Source organism: Amaranthus tricolor, chromosome 2 (assembly GCF_026212465.1).
Source record: "Amaranthus tricolor cultivar Red isolate AtriRed21 chromosome 2, ASM2621246v1, whole genome shotgun sequence".
NCBI lineage: Eukaryota > Viridiplantae > Streptophyta > Magnoliopsida > Caryophyllales > Amaranthaceae > Amaranthus > Amaranthus tricolor.
The window spans coordinates 33,929,671-33,952,639 of record NC_080048.1 but is presented as its reverse complement, the minus strand read 5'-3'; the positions used below and the strand labels follow the sequence as shown (position 1 = coordinate 33,952,639).

The 22,969-nt window shown below is 35.9% G+C and overlaps 2 protein-coding genes and 1 pseudogene across 2 annotated transcripts; 1 reads left to right on the top strand and 2 right to left on the bottom strand.

Annotated features, from left to right (window-relative positions):
• Positions 1-2: 2 nt before the first annotated feature.
• LOC130806429 (plasma membrane ATPase 4) lies at positions 3-3,852 on the top strand. The gene is made up of 10 exons (XM_057671502.1): positions 3-140; positions 412-726; positions 819-1,145; positions 1,237-1,479; positions 1,758-1,862; positions 1,942-2,251; positions 2,340-2,854; positions 2,937-3,110; positions 3,191-3,373; positions 3,464-3,852. Exons 1-10 carry the CDS (start codon positions 114-116, stop codon positions 3,740-3,742), a joined length of 2,478 nt encoding a protein of 825 aa, XP_057527485.1. The 5' UTR covers positions 3-113; the 3' UTR covers positions 3,743-3,852.
• Positions 3,853-4,185: 333 nt separating this feature from the next.
• Positions 4,186-10,213, bottom strand: LOC130805748 (probable receptor-like protein kinase At1g80640; annotated as a pseudogene).
• Positions 10,214-12,426: 2,213 nt separating this feature from the next.
• LOC130806415 (Golgi SNAP receptor complex member 1-1) lies at positions 12,427-22,463 on the bottom strand. Its single transcript, XM_057671482.1, has 5 exons — positions 22,224-22,463; positions 18,394-18,621; positions 16,947-17,114; positions 13,292-13,405; positions 12,427-13,002 (listed from the first exon to the last, which is right to left on the bottom strand). The coding sequence occupies exons 1-5, from the start codon at positions 22,260-22,262 to the stop codon at positions 12,889-12,891; spliced, it is 663 nt and encodes a 220-aa protein (XP_057527465.1). The 5' UTR covers positions 22,263-22,463; the 3' UTR covers positions 12,427-12,888.
• Positions 22,464-22,969: the final 506 nt, after the last annotated feature.

The following is a 22,969-nucleotide window of genomic DNA, read 5'->3' as shown; positions in this document are numbered from 1 at the left end:
AGGGAAGACCCCCAGACTGGCAAGATTTTGTAGGTATCATTACTTTGCTTGTCATCAACTCTACCATTAGTTATATTGAAGAAAACAATGCCGGAAATGCTGCTGCTGCGCTTATGGCCGGTTTGGCTCCTAAGACCAAGGTAATTAAAGATAGACCCAAAGCATTTTCGGACGTATTAATGGGCCTGAGACCGAGAGTGCCTAGAAACACTATAAAATATATATATAAGCTTGAGTCTGCCTAGGCCATGACTTGAGTTGTTTGTTTTTTGATTTATATTGAATTTTGCAACATAATATAGTGGATTGTACGCGAGTTGGCACAAACGAGCAATGCAGATGTGAGTGTTCGACTTATCATAGTCTGGTATCCTTGATTTGGTACTAACTATCATGATCACGATTAACTAGGTGCTTAGAGATGGACGATGGAGCGAACAAGAGGCTGAAATTCTGGTACCGGGAGATATCATAAGCATCAAGCTAGGAGATATAGTTCCTGCTGATGCTCGTCTATTAGAAGGCGACCCTTTAAAGATCGATCAGTCTGCTCTTACGGGTGAATCTTTACCTGTAAATAAGAGCCCAGGCGATGAAGTTTTCTCAGGATCTACTTGTAAGCAAGGTGAGATCGAGGCTGTTGTTATTGCCACTGGTGTTCACACGTTCTTTGGAAAAGCTGCTCACCTTGTCGACAGCACCAACCAAGTCGGGCACTTTCAGAAGGTATACTTACTATCCCATCCGAACTATATAACTAGTCCGAATTCTAAATGATTTTATTTATGGATATTGTTTTAATTCGAGAATATATTCAGGTGTTGACAGCGATTGGAAATTTCTGCATAATATCGATTGCAGTAGGAATGTTAATTGAGCTTATAGTGATGTACCCGATTCAGCAAAGGAGGTATAGAGATGGAATTGACAATCTGTTAGTGTTGTTGATTGGTGGGATTCCGATTGCTATGCCAACAGTTTTGTCGGTGACTATGGCAATTGGGTCTCATCGTTTGTCGCAGCAGGGTGCCATCACTAAGAGAATGACCGCCATTGAGGAAATGGCGGGCATGGATGTTCTTTGTAGTGATAAGACAGGAACGCTTACGCTCAACAAACTCACAGTCGACAAGAGCATGGTTGAGGTTCGTAACATTTGGTCTGAAGTATCGGAACAATTCAAGAGTTTTTTGTGTTTGAAAGTCGGTTTTACGCACATCGACTTGGTTTATGCAGATTTTTACGACTGATGTAGATAAGGATACTGCAATCCTATTGGCAGCAAGGGCTTCCCGGGTTGAAAACCAGGATGCTATAGATACTTGTATTGTAGGGATGTTGGCTGATCCTAAGGAAGCAAGAGCGGGGATCAAAGAAGTGCACTTTCTTCCATTTAATCCGGTTGAAAAGCGTACAGCTATAACTTACATAGATTCCGAGGAGAACTGGCATAGGGTTAGCAAGGGTGCTCCCGAGCAGGTAGGTGTTTCAATTAGTTGATATCCGTGTTACTTGGACTCGGGTATTAATGTCGGATACTGGTACGTGTCCAAGTGTCAAATTTGTCTAAATATTCAATTTTACGCAATTTTACGCCTAAAACGAAGTGTCTAAGTGCCATACCAAAATCCAAGCATTAAGGATCGGACACGGGTACATGAAGCAAAATGAAGAGTTCGAGTAGCATAGGTTGATATTCTCAAAAGAATTCTCCGATTCTACGAATTTTTTTTGCATAATGAAATGAATGATTGCAGATAATTGAGCTCTGCAATCTTAGTCCTGATGTACGGAACAAAGCGCATGCGATCATTGATAAGTTTGCTGATAGAGGTCTTCGGTCCCTTGGCGTTGCTAGACAGGTATGTACACTATACAACAATGTTTTATGTGATTCAATAAGATGTGAGGTAACTCTAATACTCCCTTTTTTCGTTTTAGGAAATCCCCGAGAAGAGTAAGGATAGCCCGGGGGGACCATGGGTGTTCGTTGCTTTATTGCCTTTATTTGATCCTCCAAGACACGATAGTGCTGAAACTATAAGGCGTGCACTAAGTCTTGGTGTTAATGTTAAGATGATCACCGGTGACCAACTGGCCATTGGTAAGGAAACGGGTCGTAGGCTTGGTATGGGTACAAATATGTACCCTTCATCTTCCTTATTAGGCCAAAATAAGGACGAGAGCATTGCTTCCGTTCCTGTTGAGGAGCTCATTGAGAAGGCGGATGGTTTTGCTGGGGTCTTCCCTGGTATCTAGACTTAACTCTTCTTACCCATTGTCCTCGTCCTTAAATATTTTATTTTGCTAGTGCTAATATCGGTGATGGATACACGCAGAACACAAGTACGAGATTGTAAAGAAACTACAAGACAGGAAGCATATTTGTGGCATGACAGGAGACGGAGTGAATGATGCTCCGGCCTTAAAGAGGGCAGACATTGGTGTAGCAGTTGATGATGCAACTGATGCAGCTAGAAGTGCTTCCGACATTGTGCTGACTGAGCCAGGGCTAAGTGTGATCATCAGTGCGGTCTTGACTAGCCGAGCCATTTTCCAAAGAATGAAGAATTATACTATATACGCAGTTTCCATTACCATTCGTATTGTGATGGGATTCATGCTCATCGCTCTCATTTGGAAATTCGACTTCGCTCCCTTCATGGTTCTTATCATTGCCATACTTAATGATGGAACCATAATGACCATCTCCAAGGATCGAGTCAAGCCTTCTCCTACCCCCGACTCTTGGAAGCTCAAGGAGATCTTTGCCACTGGAGTTGTTCTTGGCACCTACCTCGCTCTCATGACCGTCCTTTTCTTCTGGGCTGCTCATGACACCGATTTCTTTTCCGTAATACATTCTTTCCATTCCTGACAAATTTTTTTACTATTTGTAATTCATCGTCCTTACCGTGTATGCTCAACGATTACAGGATCACTTTAACGTAAGATCGATCAGATTGAGTGACAAGGAGCTAATGGCTGCCTTGTACCTTCAAGTGAGTATAATAAGTCAAGCACTGATTTTCGTTACTCGCTCAAGAGGCTTCTCGTTCCTAGAACGTCCTGGACTCATGCTTGTCGGTGCCTTCTTCATGGCACAACTGGTAAGTCAATCAAAATATCATGATTTGCTAGAGTTTAACTACTGTCAAAACATCACCTAACATGGGTAACTTATGCTCAGATTGCCACACTAATTGCTGTCTACGCGAACTGGGGATTTGCGCGTATTAAGGGTATCGGATGGGGATGGGCTGCAGTGATCTGGCTCTATAGTATTGTCACATACATCCCCTTAGATATCTTGAAGTTCATAATCAGGTATTCCTTGACGGGTAAAGCTTGGAATAATCTGCTCGAAAGGAAGGTACTATTTTGATTCATCCCTTTTGCGTTTCGTTGCACATATCTTTCGTTTGTGTCGTCTGACATTGTTTGAAAAACTTGATATTTATAGACCGCGTTCACAAGCAAGAAGGACTATGGAAAAGGCGAGAGAGAAGCACAATGGGCAGCTGCACAACGTACTCTTCATGGCCTGCAGCCGCCAGAAAGTTCAGACTTGCTCGCTGACAAGGGCAGCTACCGAGAGTTGTCTGAAATCGCTGAGCAGGCTAAGAGACGGGCTGAAATTGCCCGATTGAGGGAACTTCATACACTAAAAGGGCATGTAGAACAAGTTGTGAAGCTTAAGGGGATTGACCTAGAGTTGTATAACCAACATTACACTGTCTAAATCAGTAGAAAATTGTTAAACACAAGTCCTACTCCAATATTTGGCATCAGGAAATGGTAAAAAACAACAGTAAGAAAGAATCAAGTGTAAGATTTTGGTGCAAACTTAATGGCAATAAACCCGGCCACAAGAGCTTTCGCGTTCGTTTGCGCTTTCGCTGTCGCTCGGAGAACATTTATGCTCAGGAAAATAAGCTTTTAGTGAAAAAAAGACTAGTACAATAATCCCATCAAGAAAAATACAAAAAATGTTTTGATTAGTACTATTGTGAGTCTTATGTATGAATATTATCCCATTCTTAATGAAAGATGCCTCAAATATTGTCTTGCTTTTATATTTCATTTCCAACTTTGCTTATTTAATAGTTATCAGCTACAATTCTAACTCGACATTCATCTCTATGAGCTCAAAATGTTAGTTTACACTTTAGAGCTTTAGAAACAAAGAGTTATATGATGGGTTATTTTTCTAACGGCTCAATCCTTGTCCAGCTTGTTTTGTATTTTGCAGGTTACTTCTCTCATGTTATCTTGGTGCTATCCATCTCTTTTTGCAGGGCTCTCTTTACCTAAGAGTTTAAATTGATTGCGCACATTTCTCTTGCCCTTTCCCTCGAGGGTTACGGGTATGACTGATCTATCCCTCGAACCTTGACTTTGTGCGGGACACTGGGCTGATGGCCTTGACCATTTTAATTAGTTTTAGATTGAGGTATATTTTCATTCATGACCGATTCTTAGGGCATCCGAGTTAGCCGACAGCCTAGGGCCTTAGAAATAAAGGGCCTCAAATACTAAATGGTATAATTCAGGCCCAATTCCGAGCATCACTTTTTAAGTGATTTGTTTGTAAACGTTTTTATATTTGAAGTAATAAAATATTACAATACAATTTGTAAAAAATTATTTTTCTTAAAGTGGAAAAAACTTTATCTTTCAATATAATTGAGAGCCCCATTTTGAAAGACATTGTAAAAATAAATAGGGTTTCTATAATTTTTACTCTGCAGTTTAAGACGAAGTTTCTGAAACGGAATTCGATGATAAGTTTCCGGTTTCTAGTAACTAGGGCTAGGAGAAACAAAAAGTACAATTTCGTGTAGATGAAAATTTGATCAAGAATCTCGTGAATTCATCAACTTAAAGCTCTAAAGTTCAATCAGATAAAATCTTGTGAGCATCATTAATACTACATTAATTTCTTAGCTAATCTATACCTTCTTTTCTTTCTAATGGAAAATGCGTGATCTTCTTAAAATTTTTTACATCTTTGCAAAGAAGTGCTATGATGAATGATAAGAAGAATAAACAACTATCAATTTAACAACGAAAATAAATTTTGAAGAATTAATGCAAAAATAAGGCTACATCACCGTATCACGACTATATCTCGTAAAAGTTTCCGAGTTATCGCGATCGAAAATATAGGCCGCATTGACCACAAAATTATACGTATTGGCCGCAGTATCCATTTCGCGACTGTTACCACAACCGTGATTAAAACCGTATTTTTGCACTATGTTATGAACCGAAGACATTTTCACTTTTTCGAGTACCTCTAACTTGGAGGGATCCCCCTAGCTCAACAGGGACAAGTGGGATAATAGAATGTAGGACGTCTATTATCAAGGGTCTATAACTTGGTTCTGGTTGAACACACAAAACAACCACTGCTGCAACCTGTGGAAAATGCTAGTTAATAAGCAAGGGAGGTTTTGACTTATTCAACATGGTCGACTTTATAGGGCCCCGAAAAATTAAGAGCCTTAATATTAAATTACGTGATATGTGTTAAGTGTTAAAAGATACAAAATTGTGAGAAAAATATCATAATCTTTGAAATTGTCAATTTTTGCTCCGCCCATGTCATAATAAGCAGTTATATACCCCTCTGTCATCCCTTTGAGATTGCGGCTTATAGTGACATAGGGAAAATATAGCTATCAATAACATTATCAAAGGAATGAGTTGAAAAAATAGAAATAACCTGATATAAGTGCTTTAGATCCATTTTATCTCTTATCACAGGATCCAAAATATTTTTGAGCTTTGATCTGTCGGAGAGGTGGTGCTTAGCCTGCAGCTCAATCAATTTGAGTTATACCATCACTTAAGGCTGTAGTATAGGACTGGACTACATATTAGATGTATTCAACATAATAATTTAAGTAGTTATTAGGGTTTTGATGACATTTGAACACTATATCACTGTTTGGTTTAGTGGTCCGGTTAGCGGTCAGATTGTTACAATTTGTAGCTTCCAAAATTAAATGTCTCGTTTTAAGCTCTATGTACATTTCTCAGGAAAAAGTACCCCTACTGCTACCTTGCACCGAATAGGCCCAACATATCTGGAACTTTCGATGTTAACCTACTATAATTTCATACATGATCGTTCTTGATTCTAGACAAGGTAGATGTTTGTCTAGGTCTTCAGAGCTAGAAAGGGGGACAATACCTCAACTGAGCAATGTTGTCACATAGATCGTAAGATGTAGAATACCATTTGTACAATTTTAGTCTTCAGAGCTAGAAAGGGGGACAATACCTCAACTGAGCAATGTTGTCACATAGATCGTAAGATGTAGAATACCATTTGTACAATTTTAACTTTACTTTAGTCCAGTACCACAACTCAGCATGAATTTATATTACGTTAGTTAGTATATAACACATCTATATTTATAATTATAATTAGAATATATAGGGTCCGTTTCTGTTATTTTGCCGAGCTTCCATTAAAAATCAAAATCAACCCTCTATAAAGAGGGTTTTTTCTTTAAGTTTGCTGAGCGCCATAATATATCAGGAACGACACTTTGAGAATTATTGGAGGATTACCCAAGTCACTAGGGATTGATGCTGATGTGTAGACGAATTGTGTTCCACAGGCTTCCTTCCAGTCAATAGCTCTAGCAGGATGACTCCAAAGGCGTAAACATCACTCTTCTCTGTCAGGTTACCTGAAAATCAACCATCTTATTTGACTACTAATCTTGTTCATAACACAAAATTGAACATTCAAATGCAACTCCATTGTTAGAAATTTGTTGATAGCCATAGCCATACAACATTACTCTAGCTCACAAGAAAGATTTGTTGGAATCTCATCGGTTTTTGGGGTAACATATATATTTGATGAGCTACTCCTCCAGTCCTCCTAATATCAATTGATTTTAGGTTGAAATCTCATCAGGTTTGTATGCAGTCAACTCTACTTTTGTGTAAGTCTTGTGTACAAACCTAAATCTATCAAGATTTAACATACCATCTAGTGAGTACTCTGGAGCCAAGTAGCCCAAAGTTTCGTATCTCTTCAACTCGTCCTTGCATTGTGATCCTAAAATACCAGCAACACCAAAACCTGAAAGCTGAAAAGGTATAGGGGAGGTTAAATGGATAAAATGAAACAAACTAAAATAAAAATCAGTGATGCCTCATGTGTCATGCCTAAGGGGTGTTCAATGGGCCGGACTGGGCCTCTAAGCCTGACCCATTTCAGTCCATGCCATATTTTAAGGCGCTTACCCAGCCCGACCTATATTTGTTTTATTCTGGCCCGGCCCATATCCGCCCATTGAACACACCTATGCCTACATTCAACACCCATCAAGATATGTACCTTAGCATTGAAGCTTAAGTCTAGAAGTATGTTGGATGACCTTAGATTCCTATGGATGATAGCAGGATCGCATCGCTCATGCAGATACTCTAGTCCTCTTGTTCATGTATTCAATCATCACAACGCGATCAATAGAGCAATCTTAGTATAAATTGGGTAAATATCTCATTTTGATAGGCAAACAGGAACAGGAATTGAATAGTTTTAGTCTATGATGCTTATACCTAGCAACATCAAGGGCAATTTTCATTCTTAAGGACCAATCCAAAGCTGAACCACAAGAAGGGCCTAAACAAAGATAAGTTGTGAGATAAATATACTTCACATGTTGTATGAGACAGTCTTACGACTAACCAAATGTGTGCCTTATACATGGATTAAATAGCCCATCTCATATATCTTAAGAGAATATAGGCTATTTGTTTCAGGTCGTCTCACCGAGAAACGGCCTCTTACAAGAGTGGCTCAATATATTTTGGTTGTGCTCGGCGTAGCAGTTTCAAGTAATTAGTAGTTTAACAAGGTTAAAAGACTATCTAAGAAAAAATATCATTGTTCAATAAAGTAATGGTTTAGGTAGTGTTGAGTGGTGCTGGTAGTTGTTTTCATAAATGTTAACATCGTTTCAAATTCAAAAGTAATATTTTAAGATTTTCTTTCAAAATTTTTCATATTCCAATAGTTACCATAACCTCTACTTTTACTGAATAATAATAATTTAAACAATTAATTAGACCGTTAAAAATCAAACTGCTACAACTACTCTTACAGATACTGTTAGAGTATATAACATATCATGAGGCCTCCACCATCAGCTTAAGCTTCTAGTTGAGTTGATTCCTTGACATGGAATCCAAAGAACCAACTCAAAGCTGATGATTAAGGCTCCAAGATATGTTATATACACTAACAGATACGTTGAGCCGAACATGCCAAAGATGTGTTACCATGCAATTGACTCTCCAATGAGCCATTTTCCATCATTTCATAGACCAAAAAATTGGTGATCTCATGTGTACAAATGCCAAACAAATTGATAGTGTTCTGATGCTGAATTTTGGTCAACCAATGAACCTCATTCTGCATTTTCATTTAAATAAAAAAATGAGAAACCCAACTAATTTTTTGCATTTTGCCCAGAAAAAGATGCATGATTACCTGAAATCTTGTATGATTATCTTCACCATCAAATTTCTTAAGTGCAGTTAGAAAATTCTCACCCAAAAAGGCTTTGTAAACACAACCAGAACTTCCTTGTGCTATCTTTCTTGCTTCATCAAAATGATTTGTGGCTGTTTCTAGGAAACGGTATTCCAAAACTGCAACTTTACCCTTTTTACCTCCTGTCCTTAAGGAATTCAGTTTATTTATGATTGGCCCCACTGGCTGCCCTTTTGCAACAGCTTCATCACCAAAAAAAAGAAAAAAAAAATCATCGTCATTATCATACCCGGTATATCCCACTTCTGCTCATAGAAGCTATGATTAGGGTCTGGGGAGGATTAGAAGACGGGAAACGATGCCTATATCAAATAAAATAAGGAGGTTGCGGTCATTGAGATCCGAATTGATCTTGTATGAACTTAGTGCACACTAAAATAGAGTGCACCAACCTCAAATTTAAGGAGTGTGAGTTAGATTGTGTGATCAAGTATAGAGTGGAGAGTGAAAAGTGTGTAAATAGAATATAACGAAAGGGTTCACAATAAAAACGCAAATTTTTGTATGAGACAGTCTCATCGTGAGACATGTCTTATATTTGGGTTAAATAGCTCAATAATACAATTAGTAGCATATAAACTTCTTTTGAGAACGTCTCACTTGAAGACGATCTCTCGCAAGTTCATTTTAGACTTGCACTTGAGACCCTAAATTCTAGAAAGACATGCAATTGAAAACAAAAGACCCAGAACATTCCATAGGCAAAACAAACTGAGTTGTTGTACCTGTGTTTTTTTCAGTAGAATTCTTCAATCTGTTGAGTCTGTAAAACCATAAACCGCAGAGAAAAAGCAATGATCCGATAAGAATAGCAGAAGCAACAATAAGTGAGATGATGATAATATTATTTGAAGCTTTGTGATGCTCTACAGTAGCCTCAGCCATTCCTGTTTGTAAAAGAGATCAGAAATATTAAGGATTTCAATAACAAAACAACCAAGGAAGTCTAGTGTTAGAGTAGAAAACATATCTTGGGGCCTCAAGCCCTCAACCATGAGCTTAAGCTTTTTATTGTGTTGGTTTTTTGACATTGTATTAGAAGTCAACGTAATAAGAGATTACGGGTTCAAATCTCCACCACTCTTTATTTAAAGTGGAATATTTTGCGCCATTTATAAGGTATGTGTTGCAACCACACTTCTAGTCCAAAGGCTCTCACAGGCATGTTAGAATATATAACAATTCTGGAGCCTCAACCATTAGCTTAAGCTTTTGGTTGAGTTGGTTACTTAAAATCTAGACTCGAGCATGCATCTCGGATCATTTGTGTAAAAATCTATTAAATCGTGTAACATATTCTAAAAACTTAAAAATAGCATTTTAGTTGGTTCACTCTACGTGCAAAGATGAATATTCGACCCTCTAATCTCTATATATTAAACAACAGATTAGAAAGAAAATACCCGTTGGGGTTTGAATGTTTTGATAAACTTGGGAAATAAGAAATGGGAACTGCTTCTTCAGCTATTACAACAGATACTCCAAACAGCTCACTGTTGAGGGGAAAGGTAAAAGCGGTTATAAGTTGTGGGAGTTTGTTGGTTGTTGGTGCCTGCTAAATACTCTAAAGCAAACGAATATAAGGAATACTATTATCATCTACTCTTGTGGGTAGATCTCAATTGTCATAACTGTATTAATTGGGCTATTTAACCTATATATGAGGCACATTTCACCAAAACCGTACCATATAACAATTTGAGTATTATTATTTATCTAACTAGATTAATAAAATCCCATACGAACAAATGGATTATTTACCTATCTAATTGTTTGTACATAAAATATGAGTGCATATTTTATATGGGTTAATGTTAGAATATACTGTATATTTTGGGGCTCAATCATAACCTTCAGCTTTTAATTGAGTTGGTTTTTTGACATGGTATCAGAGTCAACGTGACAAGAGGTCGCGGTCTCATGAGTTCGAATCTCAACCACCCTTCTCATTTAAAATGGAATGTTTAGCGCTAGGTATGAGGAGGGTCAGTGTTGCATCCACACTTCTAGCTAGGGGTGTTCAAAAATATACATATCCGAAAACCCGCTTTCCGATTTTTAAAAGCGGATAAATTACCCGGTTTCCAAAATTCGGATAAACCGGGTCGGGTACCCGGTTTTAAAACCTGGTATTCGGGTCGGATACGGATCATGAATTTTGGAAAACCGGGTACCCGATATCCGGTTTTTTTTTTTTAAATATAAATTTTAATAGTTTATGGAATTGTGGTTGTATTTTAATTAACTAATGCTTGTATTTTAATAGTTTATGACTAAGTTAGTTAAGTATTTTAATATTATTTGAATTATATGTTTAAAAAATTGTTAAAAGAATTAAGAAAAAATAAAAAAATAAAAAAAAAGCAAAACCGGGTACCCGGTTTTCGACCCGGTTTAAACCGGGTCGGATCCGGAATACAATTTTAACTATCCGAAAAACCGGGTACCTGGTTTTTCGGAACCGGGTCGACCCGGTATCCGGTTTTGAACACCCCTACTTCTAGCCCAAAGACTCTTGTGTGAGGGGGCGTGTCAAAATATGTGATATAACATATTTTGGAGTCTCAACCATAAGCTTAAGCTTTTAGTTGAGTTGGTTTCTTGACAGTTAAGTTCAATAAAAAGGTCCACTACATTAAAACTAGCTTGGGGTGTAAAGGATTCCGAGTTTTGTCTCGCTAAGGTAAGATTAGACTTTTTCTCTCTAAATATATTTTTAATATATGGACACTAACTTGGGTATAGGAGACACCGCCCCCGAACTACCCTGGTTCTTGGTGTTAATTTGCAGGTATTTCATAATTTTCGGTCAACCACCATACTATCATCACAACCATCCTAAAGGTACGCTTTTCTTTAATTCAATTCTATTTTTAACAGGAATAGTGATAAAATTATCCAAAACATTTATATATCCAAAATTATCCTTATGATAAATAATTTATATATTTAAAAATTCTATGTGTTTTGTATTGATTTTACTTTCTCATTCTTTTCCTCTCTTTTTTTTAGTTTTTTATTGTTTGCTCAAAAAGACCTCATTATGACTTGTTCTTGTTGGTGCTGATTATTTTTGCTTTTGATTGTTGCCATATTGTTAATGTTGTTAGGATTTAAGGTGTGTTATTGTTGTTATTATTGAGTTTAGTTAGGATAATTTAGTGAGGTTGATATTGGTGTTGATGTTGGTGTATTGTTGTTTAGTGAGGTGTTGCAATTGGTTTTGATATTGGTGTATTGTATTGTCCGTGTTGAGTTGTTCAAAAATCCACCTGTGAGGATGTTTAACAAAATAGTTTATTTCACAATTTGAACTTATTTTGATACATTTAGAGGGTTGACTTGTCAAACCAGCTAATGTTAATGTTTAGTAGCTGATTGAAACAGCTTATTGTTATGAATAAGTTGTTTTTGAACAAGCTGCTCATCGCAGCGGGTTCAAAATTAGTTGGTGAAACCAGCTAATAAAATTAGCTGGTCGAATCAGCTACTATAATCAGCCATCAGCTACCAACTATCAGCCGTTTGCCAAACACCTTCTATTTCTGTTTGAATATTATCAAGTATACATTCATTTTTGTTGCTGTGTGCACTTTGCAGATTGCTTTGATTGAACTGAAAACATATCGTCCAGTCCAGGCCCATTCTAACAAAACACTCCAATACTGAAGTACAAGATTTCTTCGATGAGCAAACTACACTAAGTATGATGATGACGACAACTAGAATAGGATTTCAACCTTGCTCATCTAATGACAACTCAATCATATGAAATACTTTGCCATCAATGTCAAAGTTCTACTTGCATTACATAAGTGCTCCGACATGGGGCAACGCCAAGGTAAACAACACCAGATTTCATATCGTTGAAAAATTGCCAATCAAATTTTGTCATAAAAAATTACAAGTACATAATAATGTTTCCTTTCATTGTACGAAAAATGGAACTTTTCTAATACTTGTAAGATAGGATTCAACTTACGCAGCAATGGGAAGATTCACACATAATGAGAAGCACAACCTATACCAAAAGATTCACACAGAACTTATATACTGAGTACCGAATCTACAGAGAAACATTACGAACAAAAAATGCTGTAGTCAATCGTGTTTACTTTTCATTCCTTTCTTTTCTTCCTTGGCATGGATTTTAGACCCCTTCCGATGAAGGCAATGTGTACAGTAAAGAACACAGCATGTGAAATTAAATGATAAGAGTGAGGATATGACCAGTATCCGATAGCCTCTAATGATAAAGCAGAAGAGATCCCTAAAGTCGCAACAAAATACCCAATCAAGTTGCTCTACTTGGTCGCCCAGTATAAGAAAATGAGGAATGTGCATACAGATGCAACAAGCGAAAGTATGATAGTGTCCATTGATTTTTTCCTCTTTATGGAAGCAAGAATTTGATTCACCTGCAGCATTGTCACATATACATCACAGGATGTGAGAATGGATTATCAGTAGTGCGATAAAGAGGCCTTCAATGGACCCAAAACAGTTGAACCGCTTTACTGTGTTTTATATTGCTTCTAGTACATTTTGAGTGGTTAACGCACAGCCAAGTTCCTCAACATTAACATTCTAATATTGTGTAGCTTTACACAACATATTAACCCCGCCACTAGCCTTTTTTAGCTTTTCATGCAAATAAAACCAATAGCATGGTTAATTTAACTTCTAAGCTACATTTTTGTTACATACCGTTGGAAGACGACTGCTAACATTACTGATCTTTGAATTGATACCCCCAAAAGTTGAACGCTGAAGTACAAGTGCACCAAGGGTAGATTGTGCTTGAGAAATTACAGAATCCATCTGCGAAACAACAAAATGATCAACAAAAGTTCCAAATCTAAGTAGCACAAGGAAGAATTGAATACGCGCAAGTTTTACCACAATATTACCAAAAATAAACTGAAGAAAAAAGCCCTAAAATAGGCCCAAACCCAATCCACAACAGTGAGCTCAACCGATTTACCCACTTGCATTTCAGAAAACAACATTTACTCAAGGTTCTTGTTATGTTGAATTGAACAAGAATCTAATTTGGACCTTCCTTTCTTTGACAAATAAAGTTGTGCATTTATTTAGTTGGTCTTTTTTGCTACCAATAGTTTCAACTTTCAAGGGATAAAACACAAGTTGATTTACTTGATTAAGAAACTGGTTTTCACTAAGCATTTTGATCAATCACAATACCCAGAATACCTGAGTTTCGTCATAGAAGTTGCATGCAGTACGTAGTGAAAACGCAAGTTCGTCTTAATAAGCTGAAGTAAACGTTTGGACAATGTAAGAGGTTTTGCCTTATTTTCCGTACCTCGAAGAATGACAACATTTTCCAATGAATAAAAAAGATTCATTCAACCAGACAGAAAAAAATATCACCACAAATCTCGACTAGCAATTTCTGAAGCAAGATTTCATCTACTTTCTAGAACAATGGTACCTAAGGTTGCTCATAGCTCGTTGTTTTCATTGTCATAGTGAAAATGAGGCCCATCCTTTGATTTCGCCATATCATTAGTAATACAAATGAAATCATGATTTGGATTAAGGTCTTATGATATCTTAAGTCATGATTCGTATCAATTTGGGCCAACATTAAGCATGAAAGTGTTTTGGATGGCACAGGACCCACTATTAGACGTGTATACTACAGAAGGTAGAAGGGGGCAGCATATCTTTTCGTTACGCAAAGAGGAGAAGGTTCTGTTGTACATGAACTTAGTAGAGAATCTTTGTTATATTTAATGAGCTGTATTGAGAGGTTGTTAATAATGGGGGAGGGAGGTTTACATTTGATTGTTGTATAGAGTATACACTTTTGGGAGTTACTGAGCCCCTAGAATAGCTCAGGGGAAATTCACTGCTCTCCTACTATCATGATACATACAAGCATTCCACCTCTCTAATCATGTTTCTCTTCTATTCTTCTCTGCAATGTCATTCTAATCTCTGTCTGGATTCTACCGCATCCTCCTTCTCTCTTCCTTTGACATTCTTTCTATATTCATCTGATATATCAAACAGCTCACTGAAACAAATACTGAAAACCAATATATTCCTAGCAAAGACTTCACCATTAAAGGCTATACTTGCCTCATCAAAATTCATATAGTGATGTTTTCCCATTTAGAATACACAGTAAAGGCTTCCAAATTTATTATGACCACAACATAGACTAAGACGATCGCAACATCGTCCACGTTGACAAGAATATTGGAAACAGATGATATTTGTCAAGGTTATTTACAAGTTCACCTGTCTGCAAGTAAAACGGATCAATCAGAGATCTCCAGAAAGACAAGAGTTGTAAGAGGATATAGATCAGGCTTGTGATTGCCAATTCCAAGTGCAGTAATTCCAAGATAGAATTTTGGATAATAGGCAAGGAAGAGATATTATTATACAGAGAAAGCAGCTTCACACCTCACTAAGCTGTGGACAGAAACCTGAAGCACACTGTTTTGTGGTCCTTGGTAAGCATGGACCATGGAGTTTAGGCATCCAAGTTTGGCAAGCAAGAAGCAAACAACAATTGCAGCTATTAAAAAAAAACAAAATTTCAAATACAAAGAAGGATGAGCACCTCAGGTCCTCACCTATCCAACCACCAGTCCAGCCTCAAATGAAGATCACTGATCAGATGCCCTTCCTATGAGCTAAGCTAGCAAACCCAACACATAAATGTTCGATTCTGAGAAGTCTCATTCTCACAAGCAAAAGATGCCCAGACTAGGTCAAGACTCAAAAACAAGCTATAATCTAACTGAGAATTTCTTTCAATTCTCTAGAAGTTGTATATACACTTTCAGCTTTATTGTTGTCTTTAATCCCTGTATCACCCGAGTCTGAATAACCCAAATAATGTAGAGCATGCACAGTGAATCATTGATGCATACAATTATTTGTATCCCACTCATGGTAAAGTAAAAAAACACTTTTCACATTTGTCTCCTAACTTTTTACTATTCTCACCTCAATTTTCTTTCTCTTGCCTCTCTTCTGATAGAAGGTATTAAGCACAAATTTTATTGAATATATTTTTTTTATTTAAGATTTGTACTTTTACAGATGTATCAATTTTGAGAGAGGAAGGAGGAAGGAACGCTTGTCGTGAGAAAACACCACAATATGGGTATCAAATATAGATGAGAAAAAATATAAATTTTAATATTTTATTTATTTTCAAGGTTGCAAATAATCAAGAAACTTCTTAACAAATTCAGGTAACTTTGATGATTGAGAAAATATGGAGACAAGGCTACGCGTGGATTGAAGATAAGTTAAACCATGCCATGACTTTTTGTCAGATAAACATCCAATGGTTTAATAGATCACCATTGGTACATGGTTTTTTTAGCCAAAGCATGGTTTTTTTTATTCCACGGTTCAAATTAAATTATCCATAATGAGGAAAGCTCTTAAGAACCACAGCTATAATCAGGTAATTCTAGCAACCTAGGAAACCAAAAGCAAGAGTGTTATACTTGTAACACCTTAAAGAAAATAAACAGCTTCAAATCGGTCAGTCAACAGGCGACAGTACGTTAAGCCAAAACATTATGCGAACCATCACTTTCTCTAAGATGTGTTCAACCTTAATAATTTTTTTTCTCTATTTGTCCTAATCCAAACCCTAGACTCGCCTTTATGCCATGAGCCATTCTCTTCTCTAGTTTTATTCATGCCATTTCTCATAAATCAAAAATGGCTTTCATTGAACTTTTCAATTTATTCTTCCAATTCACCTTATTCTATAACATCTCACACCCCCTCTTGCGACTCCCCCTATTCACACCACCCTCACAATGTTTTTCCTCTTTGAATTTCTTGGGCATTTTATTTTGAATGAAGTGCAACCAAAAGGCTTTCAATCACAACAAAAACAATGTCAAATCCTTAATTCCACATCACTGAAAAGTTAATGAAATCCTATGCAAAAATGTGTTTTTTCTATAGCATTAGCCAATTCCTAAAAGGGATTACGTGAATAAATCGGTAAATTAAATGTCGAAGGTCCCATGTTCAACAATAGGTCTACTATCATATATCAACATTATATAGTGCAACTGTGCAAGTAGTCAAATTAGTGTGATGATTAAATATGTTTACTATATGATAGGTTCCTAAAATTGCAGTAAAAGATCCCTTTATTACAGCAATACATATCTAGAGATAATGAAGCGTGTAATAAATATGCTTTAATAATTATGAAAGCCGCTTTCTGTTGTAGTGAGAAGAACCAAAAAATTAAGCCACATCCACTCTTGCTTAGGACTGAAGGTGATAATATGAAATCCTAGATATGAGAACATGATGTGGTTAAAGAACAAGAATATTTGTCAAATACCTGTCTTGTATTTCTGCCGATTGATGCATGCTCCTTTAACAAAGCTCGCTCATCCGAATCACCTCCTTCTTCTAGGTCTAACCTGCTCCGATCAAATTCCCTGAAATCTTGAAGCAATGACGCATGTTCTTGTTTAGCTCTAAAGCTAGACCGAAGCCGATAAAATTCCTGCACTTGACCATTTCAAACATCAACTTGAATCTTAAGAAAAATAGCGACAAGCAACTAAAAACACAACAAAGAGAACCTAAAAAAGGACATGAATGAATAATACATGTCGCTCGAATTCCAAAACTCAAAAGAGAGAAAAGAAATAGCTTAAAATTATAGACAATATACATTAGGAGAACTTAGTTTAATGATATACACCACAAAAAATCAGCAATACTCATTAGAGCCCTAATCATCCATTAATGTGAAACATCAATTTCCATGGAATAATATTCTTCCACCAATTGGCATCATTACAAACTGAAGTACATAAACCTTAGCTGAATGTACCCCTAAACTCACCAAAGAAAATACCTCAGTCCCCCTTTTTTTTTAACAATTACTATATTCCCTGATTGCCTCACTTCCTTCCAAATACAAGAGGTATAAACTCATGAGTCTAATCACGTATAAGTCACCCTACATCCTTTTACAAAATAACAATTATTAACTACGTGTAAATCCAGTTGTTTCTGTTAAGGAAGCAATAAGGGTCTTAAGCGATTATAAAGCAAGAAACGTGACACCAGGATACAATATGAATTACTAACATTGTAATCAAAATGTGTATCATCTATAAAGACACAAATCATTAGAACTAGCAAATAAAAAACTACAATTATTTTTAGATGGCACGAGGAGCAGCAAGGCACTAAGGGTATCCTAGAGGCTTCTACGAAGGAGCTAGTGTGACAGAAAATAAATTGTTTAAAAACCAAAAAAACATAAAGACCTAGAAGAAGAAGAAAAAAAGAGAGAAATAATGAATGGAAGAGAAAACATATGGGTGACCGCACCAAATAGGATTCTTTTGAGGCTAAGGCCAAAAGGCGCTCTATGGCACTCTAATGTCGCCTTGTGGCATTAAGACGCTTGCATTGAGGAATCGCTTGACCTAGCCCCATCAAATCACCCATCCCATCGCCCGCTCACACCTCACATCTTAGGCACGCATTAAAAACTAAGTTAATCCTTATCTTCTATTTGTTTACTTCTCAAAGCCCCTACAAAGGTTTGGGAAGGGGTATTAACATATAACGTATAACATAAAAGGGAATAACTAAAAAGGATTATTTGCACTCTCCATTCCATTGAGTTCTCCCCTATTTTCACAAAAGCTCTCTCAAGAGGAATCAAAATGTGGAAAACTCAACGGAACCAAGGGAGTACAAAGATGCAACGCACTAATGAGCTATGTAGCTGGCAACTTACAAGTTCACGTGAGGATCCAGCATACCTGAGTCAAATCTTGAAGAATCTCTTGGTGCCTGGTTAAGGTGTGAGAAACCATCTCAGAGCCTCCAGATGACACCCACGCTCGCATCTGGTTGTTTACTAGATCAAGATGCTTTAATAATTGTTCAATTCCAGACTCAAGATTATTATCTGCAGTTTCAACTTTAGTAGCAACCAGTTTGCGGTATGAATTCATCTGCTCATCAAGTTGTGCTTCAAGTTTCCTAGCCTAAATTTTTGAAAAGTTGCACAGGTTAAGAAACATTTGGCATTTCAAGTCTATAACTAAAAAACATTGACCATCAACACCCCCCCCTCCTATACTTGTGCCTTTAGGAAACACGCAAACACCATATAGAAAAAATAACAAAACAAACATCAAGCGTGTTATTTTACACTGCAAATTGAAGAATAAAGAACTTTTCTCCCTCGTGACATCACAAAATATCACGACAAACTTGAACTAGCATCACATGAATAATAAAAGTAAGGAACAGTTTAAACACAATTCCCAATGACAACTCTTGGTCTTTGGAAGAAAGAAAGGTAATCATCTGCTAATGCCCACCCATAAAGGAGATGCTCATTCATTGACAAAGCTAAACCAATACATGTGAGCAAGATGAATTTCAAAGGATAGATACAAAGCTAAAATAAAGCAAAGAAACAATTACCATAATAAACATAGCCAACATGCATTAATTAGGACTTTTATAGAGTATTTAGAAATTTGGATTACAATGTAATATCTGAAAAGTGAATTTTTACTCAGGTCAAAGGTCAATGGAAGCAACTTCATTTATATCCTCGATCTGCATAACCTTCTTGTTAGTATTGCACATGTTGGAAAAGGAATCTTGATGAGCATAAACAAAAGGAGTTAATCACACACATGCGCAAAGAATTATGGGTAACACTATCACCCATCCTCAATCAACAAAGTTTTGTATTAGTGTAAATTTTGCAATAACCATTCACATAAATTACAAACACTCTCTAGCTCTCAAAGCAGTCTTAGTATTTTCTTTCTGGCACTCAACTAGCTCTCAAACTCTCATAAGATACCCTTGATCTCCAGTCGACAAAGGTAGCTCTCCTTTTTATCTCTATTGGAGGCTAGCTCACATATTTTGAGGTGAAATTTTATTTATCTACAAGCGCGCCCACAGTGAACGTGTAACAAATACGACAATCTCAACGAAGCATACATCAATTACGACTTTACCAAAAACTACTTATTACACAAGGGAACAAAAAACAAGGAAACGTCAATATTATATCAACTAGAGCATTAGAAATCCTCACTATTGCACATGAGTTCATAATAAACTTAGTATTGAGAGAATACAGATGAAACAAGGATTAGAGAAGGTTTTCTCCATCCCAACTCTGGCATTTTGATCGGTTAACAAAAATTTATTAAGGTAAAATTGGTCATACTCTCAACTCTCGTATTTCTGCATAAGACTAATAAGAATTCAACTTACTATATCAAGGCTAAATTAACCCTATTTTCAACTCTCATATTTTGAATAAATTTTTAACAAAGAGATAAGTTGGTCGGTTCTTTTAAATTAAATTTGAACAATTAACCTACAATAATATCAATAATTAGTAATTAATTCAATCATGCACAATAGGATCCAATCCCTTTGTATTATATCATGATGAAAGAAATTAAAACAATAATCAAAGCCCTAAACATGATAATATCACAAGAATTTAATCGGGGAACTAATAATTGAAATTTTAAAAGGGAATAACAATAAAGAAGCAATAAATAGAGAAATAAAACTAAGAGCAAGAAATAAAGAACTAATAATGATGGAATTAACAAAAATAAAACACATGAGATTTAATCAAGGAAATAAATCATGAGCCTTGAAGTTAAGACAAAACATAAGCAAACTAAACACAAGCTAAATTGCTTGATTAGAATCATAAACTATGAGTGTTTCTAAGATAGACATGGGAAATACTGAAAAGATAGTATAAAACAAAATCAAAAAATGAAATGATGCTGATAAAGTTCCCACACGAAGGCTTGGCATTTCTCAAACTGTTTGCGCCTTCTCTGCCTCAAACTTCAATTCCTCACATTTGGGCGAGGAGTCTTCGTGCTATGTAGAGCTCTAGGTGACGACTCGCCATTCACCATCTTGACTCATCAACTTTAGACAATAGGAGGGATTTTGGGTTCTTTTTACTTGCCTTTACTCCTTTACCGCTCCAACATAACAACGAATCCAAATTCTAACACATTCTCGAATTCCAATTCCAACAAATAACACATTAACATAAAAACCACTATAATAATCCAACAATTAAAATAATTAAAGCAAAATTACACGTGATAATTCTTAATGCGAATATAACTAAGTAGATACCAAAAGGAGTCAAAAGCAAGTGCAAAAAATTGCACTTATCATATTTCCTATCGATAGCTTATATATGCCCTAAAACAAACTAGATTTAACCACAACGTGCACTTTATTTTTTCCCAAAGCTATAGTCCTCATACGTGAGCACGTCCCATCCTTCCAAAATCCTCACTAACCTTGGCCTAAACATATGGTGTTCACCTAAGCATACAACTTAGGTGAGATACTATTGGGTTGACAATTAAAATAGGGGGAATAAGTACATGTACATGTGCTTATTACCATGTAAAACATAGGGATAGAGGAGATACATAGAATTCAAAAACATAGTGCATAAAGTCATCAAGCACATTAAGGAAACATATCATGGTGTAGCATAAATAAGCATAAAATGGACGTGAATAGCATGCCTAGAATGAAGAAATTGAATCCAATATTTAATTATAATACATACTATATGATAGAGTATATAATATGATAGATTAGATATTATATACTACATCCGTTTAAAGGAATTAAACACCAAAAATTAACCTTAACTGAAACTTAAAAAGATATTAATTTAAAAAATTGAAAGCAGAGACGATCCAAGGCACCTCAACAACCCTAATGAAAATTTTTTCATGCCTTATGCTTTATAATACTCAAAAGGATGATGGTACATGTGGAGTACGTTCAAAGATCAAATCCAAACAATAATCAAGCTAGCTCAAGCTTAAGAGTTAAGACATATCATGGTAGTGAACTTCAATATCATGATACTAAATTTGTAAATTAAAGTTGAATGGCAAATGTTGTAAGAACTAGGATCTTCCTTAGGATTCACAAGAGAGATAGGATCAATCGAATAATATTGTACAATATGATAAAGGATCGTAGAGCCTTCCTAAATTTGCTACAGTATGGTATTAAATTTGCTACATACTAGTAATTTCTAGATCTTACAATTAAGATTGGGATTTAAAGAAAAGAAAGAGTAGTTCAGGTTAAACAAATAATCTAAGTGGCAAAGCTATCAATAATCATTAGTCAAATAACAAGATGTCTCAACTGACAATTCTTGCCGGCATCAAAGATCTAACTACGTCTAAACTGAACAAACTGGAATCCAAAAGGACATGTTACAAAAGATAGGTCACCCAAGATAAATGGAGTAAGTATCCTCACCAATCTTCCTATCCATACAAAATGAAATTTCATTGAGAATATAACATGACCAATTAGACCAATATCTTTTTTTCAAGACTCTTAAAACATTGAATTAAAACAATAACAACCATCATTTCCCTGTAATTGGTCTTCAGTTCAATAAGTAATTGTATAACCCTAAAATTCAAACATAAGACTTTTGATCACACAAATTAGAATTTTAACCGCTAAAATCAGTTCAATTGGTTTTAAAATTAAAATTTCCGGAAAAATTCTACTGAATTAACAATGAGAAGCAAACCTGTTTTCGCAGGGCGTCCCAGGAGCTAGGAACATCCATGGCGGCAGAAGAATCGAGATTATTGAAATGGGATGATTTATGCCGCCTCGTGTATGGTAGATTAGGGGATAGAAATGGATCGTCTCGTCGGTGATGACTGAGAAGGCCTAATTTTTGGTTGGTTTGTACAAATTTTGACTGATTTTAATTTTGCGCACTTGTTTACGCTAAGTGCGTATTACGCAACCGCAACTTGTAGTCCTTCCTTGGATTACCTTCTATTCATTTTAGTTGTGTCGTTTACTTTTTCATACTTTTCAAAATAATATTTTAACTCTTAATATCTCTAATTATGTTTAATTAAAAATTAAAAAAAGTTAATATTAATAATTATTACATTAAGACAAATAAAAAAAGACTCTACTTGACTATATTTTAAATTATAGATTAATAATTAAAAATAAATTAAAAAAAGTAATAAACAGTGACAAAAAGTAAATAAAACGAGTAAAATAAATAGAAGAGTGTACTAAATTGTTACCCTAATAAATGGGGAGTAAAAAAGAAGTAAGAACAAATAGTAGCTTTATTTTTTCAAAAAATGTGTTATATGAGTTCGCACCTTTTAAATATATGTTAATCGTCGTAATTTTTCATCACAAATTCTTTATGAGATGACTTTACTTTAAGACGCTTTTTATATATGGGTTAAATAGTCTAACTAATACGAATTATTGGCATATGGACTCCTTATATACATATGTAAA